This window comes from Sinocyclocheilus anshuiensis, unplaced genomic scaffold (assembly GCF_001515605.1).
Source record: "Sinocyclocheilus anshuiensis isolate Anshui unplaced genomic scaffold, SAMN03320099.WGS_v1.1 scaffold6, whole genome shotgun sequence".
NCBI classification, from domain to species: Eukaryota; Metazoa; Chordata; class Actinopteri; order Cypriniformes; family Cyprinidae; genus Sinocyclocheilus; species Sinocyclocheilus anshuiensis.
In genome coordinates this window covers 302272-309889 of record NW_015547668.1, presented here as the reverse complement: position 1 = coordinate 309889, position 7618 = coordinate 302272, and the positions used below count along the sequence as shown (strand labels likewise).

Below are 7618 nucleotides of genomic sequence, written 5' to 3'. Positions count from 1 at the left end.
AACCGTTTTATAAAAGCAATAAGCCCCGTGAAGCCATGGTTTACAGTGAATTTATAACAGCTAAGGGGGTTTTACAACGCCCCTTAGCTGTTATAAATTCACTGTAAACCATGGCTTCTTGGGGCTTATTGCATTATTATTCTACACTTGGGCCTCTAACACTATTCTATTTCTATTTTATCTACTTGTTTTATTTTATTTATTAAAAAAAAACCTACCCTCTAACACTTGCACTCTCGATTCTATTTCTATTTTATCTACTTGTTTTATTTTATTTATTAAAAAAAAACCTACCCTCTAACACTTGCACTCTCGATTCTATTTCTATTTTATCTACTTGTTTTCTTTTTATTTATTATATAAAACAAAAGCACCTTGCTATGTGTACTGCGTTAGGCTAACCGAGACTTGTCACAGCACTTACTTATTATTGCTCTTTTGTTGATTTTGATTGCTTCTATTGTCCTCATTTGTAAGTCGCTTTGGATAAAAGAGTCTGCTAAATGACTAAATGTAAATGTAAAATCAGTTTCTCTATGAATGAAATTAATGTGTGTTCTTCTGACCAAACTGTCGTGCTCTAGTCCAGGGCAGTCTGGTCTACGTTATTATTTTATAAACGCATCACATAAACATGTAATGTCAGAGAGCTGCGTGATGTGCACATCATCTGGACTTTGAGGAAACAAGAACTTGATGTCAACAGTAGTTACTGTTTAAACTTTAAGATCTGTTGGAGCTCTTACAGTCTGAAGTAAGCTGAGCTGCTCAGACAGAGGCTTAAAGATCAGCCGGCTGGTCTGCAGTCTCCCGCCCTGAGGCTCTGCCACCTGCTGATGTGTGTACCTGAGCAGTAGGGTGGCGAGCCGCTCCACCGGCCATCATCTAGACACTGGCGCGTGGCATTCCCCACCAGAGTTCGGCCCTGGCTGCAGGAGTAATGGACCACGGCTCTGGTGGTGAACTTCTGGCCCGACATGACAGCAAATGGCGGTGTGCCGGGATCACTGCAGGATATTGCTATGGGGGGGCAGAAGAAAGCGGACAGAAGATCTCCGATAAGATACTTAAAAACTGCTAAAACTTCAGTGTTCTTTTGCTGCATTGCCTCAAAATGCATGCTGTTTATCTATGCCAGGGGTGCCCAATCCTGCTCCTGGCGATCGACTGTCCTGCAAAGTTCAGCTCCAACCCTAATCAAACACACCTGAAGCAACTAATTAGGGTCTTCAGGATCACTTAAAAATTAAAGGCAGGTGTCTTTGATTAGAGTTGGAGCTAAACTTTGCAGGACAGTCGATTGCCAGGAGCAGGGTTGGGCACCCCTGATCTATGCAGTGTTTGGTAACACTTTATTTTAAGGTGCCCTTGTTTCACATGTTACATGTACTTACTATTATAATAACAATAAATTATGCATAATTACATGCAAATAACCCTAAGCCAAACCCTTATCCTAACCCTAATCATAAAGTAAGTACATGTAGTTAATTAATATTACTCAGTACTTAAATGCACTATAACAAGGACACCTAAAAATAAAGTGTCACCCAGTGTTTTTTACAACTATCATGGAAAAAGTGATTGTTTAGATGCAACCCACTTACAATCATATTTAATTTTAAAGCCTTAATAGGGATGTGCAAAACTACATATTTTCAAAATCGACTATGACTGCCTGGTTACACTGTTTTTTTTCAGTATACTGCATATTACTTTTTAATAGTAAGTGTGAACAACAGGCATAAGCTACACTGTTGTCACAGGACCTAACCTTTGAGGCCTGTTTAATTCAGCAAGCGGTTTCAAGTCAAAACCTTGGAAATTAATATGGTTCATTTGCATTTTATTCCTTTTTTGTGTAAAAATATCATTTGGCAGTCGGATCAAATAGTCAAGAAGGAGATGGTAAAATCACAGCTGATATTTATTCTGGTTCATCCATCACAGTGAAAACTTAAAATTAATGGTCAAGTCAACCACACCGCACCGTAGGATAAATTACAGAGCACTGCTTACAAACTATATACTGCAGAAAGAGTAAATGCAGTACGGTATTATACTGTTTCTTGAAACATAGCCACATCCAGACGCCAATCAGACATTTTTCTAAGAGGCAATCACATAGGCTGCTTGCATTTGAACAGCTAGGGAAAAAAATAAAAAATAAGAGTCGTGAGATGTTGAACTATTTTTAAATTGACACATTTAATATACAATGTGTCAAGTTATAAATACACTTAAAAATACAATGCTCACAGCATGTGAAACAGATGCAAGACAATGGCAAAAGCTAGCTGTCCGTCTGCATTTGTATACTGACCAACTATTTCAAAAACATTTTGACAGTGCAGTAATTGTCTTGTTTACAAAAGTCTTTGTCTTTGTTACAAAAGTGGTCCTTTATGGCTGTAATGGTGGAGCTTTTAAGGGGATGAATTTAGAAATGCAACTTCTAAGAGATGACTTCAGTGTGCTGACAGTTCAACAGTTATTGCTACTTTTAACATTCTGTCAGAATGCTAAATCTCTCAAATTATTCCCTTTAGTGCACAAGTGTTAAAAATATTAATAATAATAAAAAAAGATACACAGAAATAGTAATCAGTCAGAAGATTGTCTCTTTTTTTAAGCAAAGATATCTAAATATCATAGTAACTTGTGTTAATTATAGGATATAAGTTTATTTTTTATTCAATAGGCAAAAATATTCTCTGAAAAAAAAAGGTCTTAATAATCTTGTATAATCTTTCTTCTCCAATGAATTGAGCTTGTTTTAAGAATGCTGGATATTACTGAAAACAAGAACCATAATTCTAATTTAGAAAATGTATTTTGAAGCATTCCATCACATGTATACAACAGCAATGGCGTTTTTGGCACTCTATGAATCTCTGGACGAGTGTGTATTGGACGAAATACGAGGCTATCACTCACGAAGGCACTTAGGAAGTGATCTGTCCCAGAAGCCATTTGACTGGCAGGTGAGGACGGAGGAGCCGAGCAGATAGAAGCCCCTCTTGCAGTGATACATCACGGTGTTTCTGTAGTTGAAGCTCTCGGGGTAGCGCTGTTGAGAGTGACGAATGGTGTTCTCCACAAAGCCCGGATCAGAGCAGTTTACCACTGCAAGATAAAAACAGCCAGATGCTTAATGTCTGACAGGGAAGCAAGAGTGAGGAAAGACAGAATAAATCAATGGAAGAGACTGAACAGTAGGATCGTTGCTGCAGCCTCTGGAGCAATTTCAATCAACTCCGCACAGTAAACCGCATTTTCTTTTTGAAGATATGGATTGTAAGAGGGTGAATTGTGCTTCTTCAGAACTTACTTTGCCTTTTATCTGTGCACTTCCTCAACAGTCAAGAGTCTTTTGTTTTCCCGTGCATACCTAGAACATGTCATGCATGCATTCTGATCTAAAGTTGACATATCTGTTCATGCAGTGAACATTATACTACACATGTAACTGATTCTTTCTATACTGTAGTGATAGATTTTGACAGATGTAGTCATAGTACATTTCTCGACTCAATCCGGGAACATGCTGTTCTTGGCATGCTGTGTCGACCATGAAGTTACAAATTCAATTTAACAAAAAAAAAAGAAAGATAGAAGTTGACGCCATGTCCAGGGGAAACAAACCAGACTGCCTTGCCTTGGTGGCAGCTGTCAATGTCTCGGCGCTCAATTAAGCCCCCTGGGAGAGGAAAAGTGGGTGGACAAGCAGCTAAAAAGTTGATAATTGGCACCTGTTATTGGTGTGTTGTTTTTCTTTGTGAGACTTGATCTGAGTGTATCTTGAACATAAATATCTTATCATTGCAGCTCAGTATAAGAATAAGACCGTATAAGAATAAAACAACACTTTTTTTTATTGTTTGTGACAACACATTTTTTTACAAATGTATATGACAATTTTACTTGTTTTTTTATTCGTGTATGTTAATTACATTTCTTTTCATTATAACAATTCTAGGTTTCTCTTAACAGTTCTACCTTTAGTGTAACGGTATGACATTTTTACCTTTTAAACAACTGTATATTAGAATTCTAGCTTTTTCATTGGTATATTACGGTGTTCATGTTCGGTTCTTTTGTTGTGGCCACGACTTATTAACTCGTGGTAACGTGATAATATGTTGTGGACACACGATATTAATTTGTGGGAACGTCATATTAACTCGTGATAAAAATGTTTTCTTGTAATCCTATTTTATGTAACATTTATTCACAATAAACTTAATTCGAAGCTGTCTACATCACGTGCAATACAGTCCGGTAGCCAAGGCCTATGGTTAATATAATAATTTAATAATTTAATAATCTAATCATTTCAATAATATTTAATATAATAATTTCTTAATTCAAAATAAAATATTACGAAAACCATCTCTGATAATCCCGGGTTGCTATGGCCACGCAGGTTTGTTTACGCATTTAACTCATGGCCACGAGAAAAATATGTCGTTCCCTCAACATAAGAAGTCGTGGCCACGAGAAATGGATGTCGTTCCCTCAACATAGCATCTCGAGGCCACGACATATTATCATGTTAATATGTCATGGCCACGACAAAACTAAGTGAACCGAACATATCCCTTCCTGTTCATTCTACTTGTTTTTTTTTTTTTTGGTTACACTTTATTTTAAGGTCCAATTCTCGCTATTAACAAACCATTAACTATGACTTTTGTTAATAGCATGCTAATAAGCAAACATTTAATAATGATAATTGGTCCCTAAACTAAAGCGTTACAGTTTCTATTTTTGTGTAATTGTATATGACTGTTTTTCCTCTTAAACAACTATGTATTAGAATTCTACCCTTTTCATTTAATTCTACACATCTTTCGTGCATTTGTGCATGTCTACCTTTTTTTTTTTTTTTTTTTACAATTAAATAATAATAAGCTTACAATTATACCAATAATAAATGTCCTTTTTCTACATGGTTTAGTCAAAACTATTAAACTGGCCATACAAAATGTCTAGTTAGTTTCTAAGCTCACATCAACTCAATGTTGGACTTGTTTCATGGAACAATGCATCCGCTCAGATGAACGTCAGCAGTTCTCCCTGCTGAGTGCTTCGTCCCTGGGCTCTGGCTCAGCCTGTGGGGAATTGTCCATCTTAGAAGAGTTGACCTGCCTCCATTTTCCGTCACGATTCAATTTCACCAGGCCACCATCAACAACTTCCTTCGCACATTAATTAATCATTAAAGTGACAAGATGTGCATAGTTACTCCTACTTAATGTCAGAAAGCATCCCACAATGTCACACGGGTTGCTGCAGACCCATTTGACTTTCAAATCGACACTTCAAGATGGGAAATGACACACAGAGAATTATTTGCACATTGCTTCTTGTCATTCACTGGCTGACTAAGACTGCTGAGCACAGATGCTGGTTTCGCTCTGTTAATGCTAAGCCCATGAGTTGTGGGTGTTAAACAGCCTCACTAAGGAGCTTCTCGCATAACAAGACGGTGTTCAAGGCTGCGTCTCCGCTGAGATTCTCAACAAGGGACAGGCTGCCTGGAAATGTTTGATATACAGTAAAATCGTGTTTATTGAAAGGTTCATACCCTTGCACACAGGTAGAGGGTTGCTCCACTGTCCGTTCATTCGACACTGCGCTCTGGATGCACCGTGCAACAAATAGCCTGTGTTGCAGGTGAAGTTGACCACGTCGTTGAGATTAAACTCGCTGCCGTTTGTCCGACCGTTTGCAGGGTTTCCAGGATGGCCGCAGGTTATAGCTGTTGAGAAAGCGAGAATGGTCAATCACTTCCTTTTTGAAGTTGCTGAAAGGGCTTGTGCATATGTTGAAGTTACAATTTTTTTTACTTAAAAAGTAGTGTTGTAAATTAAACGTTACTTTTTATTATTTAAAAAGAAAGAAAAACAAGACTTTTAAAGACACTTTGGTCACACTTTTTTTAAGGTTCAATTCTCGCTATTAACAAACCAAATTTGCTGCTTATTATTAGTTAGTAAGGTATTTGTTAGGTTTAGGTATTGGGTAGGATTAGGGATGTAAAATATGGTCATGCAGAATATGTGCTTTATAAGTACTAATAATAGACATGCTAATAAGCAACTAGTTAATACTGAGAATTGGTCTCTATACTGAATTGTTACTGACACGATTTTAAATTAATGCTTTCTTCTGCAAATAATCAGATAATAATCTTGAAATTAATCAAGATCACCAGATAACAAAATAATAAGTTAAATTACTGACATTAATAATTAATAACACATCTATACAACTATTATAAGTCTACCCAACCCAGCATACACAAATTAGGCAGCATATACTAGATCAAATCTCAACTGCTTCTAATATCGTCAAAAAATGTAAATGTAAAATGTATTATTGCCCATCGATATATTAAAAGTTGATATTTAGTACATCCTACTTTAACTGCATATATCCAGTATGTAAAGCAATATATAGCAAATCACAGCTGTGTTTGTTGATATTGTCACAAAAACTGTTTTATGTCACAGCTTTCTATATAAAGTTGGAAATATCTCAACTACCTGATTTTTTTTTATTAACCTTTTTACTATTCAACTGCTTGATTGCTTGTATCACCACACATAAAAGAAAAATCAATAATTTTGACCCATACAATGTATTTTTGGCCATTGCTACAAATATACCCCAGCGATTATATAATCTCCCAGATATTAACATATAAACATTATAAACATTAACATCATGATTTTCTGTAAAGCTGCTTTGAAACCATGCATATTGTGAAAAGCGCTATATAAATGAATTAGACGTGACTTGATTTAATTATTATATAAAACACGTAAGTAATTAATCTAACTAAACATTTGAATATTCTGACAGACCTTAGACAGACCCAGAAATGTATTCATTAAAAAAAGAATAATACAAAAATAAATAAATTAATTAATTAAAATAAATAAATAAATAAATAAATAAATAAAAGACACTTACGAACACACACAGGTGCTTGGCCTGACCATCTGTGGTCTTGTTGGCAGATACGAACTGACGTCCCTATGAGTCGAAAGCCCAGGTTGCACTGATAAACGACCGTGTCCCTATAACTAGATCCATCACCACTGATGTGGCCATTAACAATCGGATCCGGAGAATCACAATGACCAGCTGAAAAACATTTTCAAAAGTGGTCAGAATCAACAAACCTCTCATGAATATCAATTCTTGTTACTAAACAAACACAAATTCAAACTAGGCATTTAATGGAGCATGAAGCACAGACACATCAGCACCACAGCATGTCCAGAGAGCGCTCCGGCAGTAACCGCTTGACACTTCGATGAAAGGCCCTCCGTGCTGTTTGGTCAAGCAGCAGGTGATGTGTCTAAGGGTCAGCGCTGATCATCACACAGTGGCATATCTTAGTTTAGCTGATCTCAATGCTTGTTCAAGGATTTTTCCCTAGTTCCAGTATTATCTAGCACTACATAAGCCATAAATTAATATTGGCAACACAAGACTATGTCAATTTAGGGTTAGAGCTGTGAATGTCTGATAAGAATGTTGTTCTGGGACTAACAAAGGATGTTTTTTCCAGGAACATGTCCTACTTAGGGAAATCACATTGTTC

The 7618-nt window shown here is 36.5% G+C and overlaps 1 protein-coding gene across 1 annotated transcript in view; it reads right to left on the bottom strand.

Moving 5' to 3' along the window:
- LOC107702659 (CUB and sushi domain-containing protein 1-like) overlaps positions 1-7618 on the bottom strand; it is a 232478-nt gene that overhangs the window by 39116 nt on the left and 185744 nt on the right. The window contains exons 53-56 of the mRNA XM_016505042.1: positions 6982-7155; positions 5591-5764; positions 2938-3126; positions 847-1020 (exon numbers count right to left, since the gene is read on the bottom strand). Of these exons, the coding sequence (XP_016360528.1) occupies positions 847-1020; positions 2938-3126; positions 5591-5764; positions 6982-7155 (711 nt within the window). The remainder of the gene's footprint in view (positions 1-846; positions 1021-2937; positions 3127-5590; positions 5765-6981; positions 7156-7618) is intronic.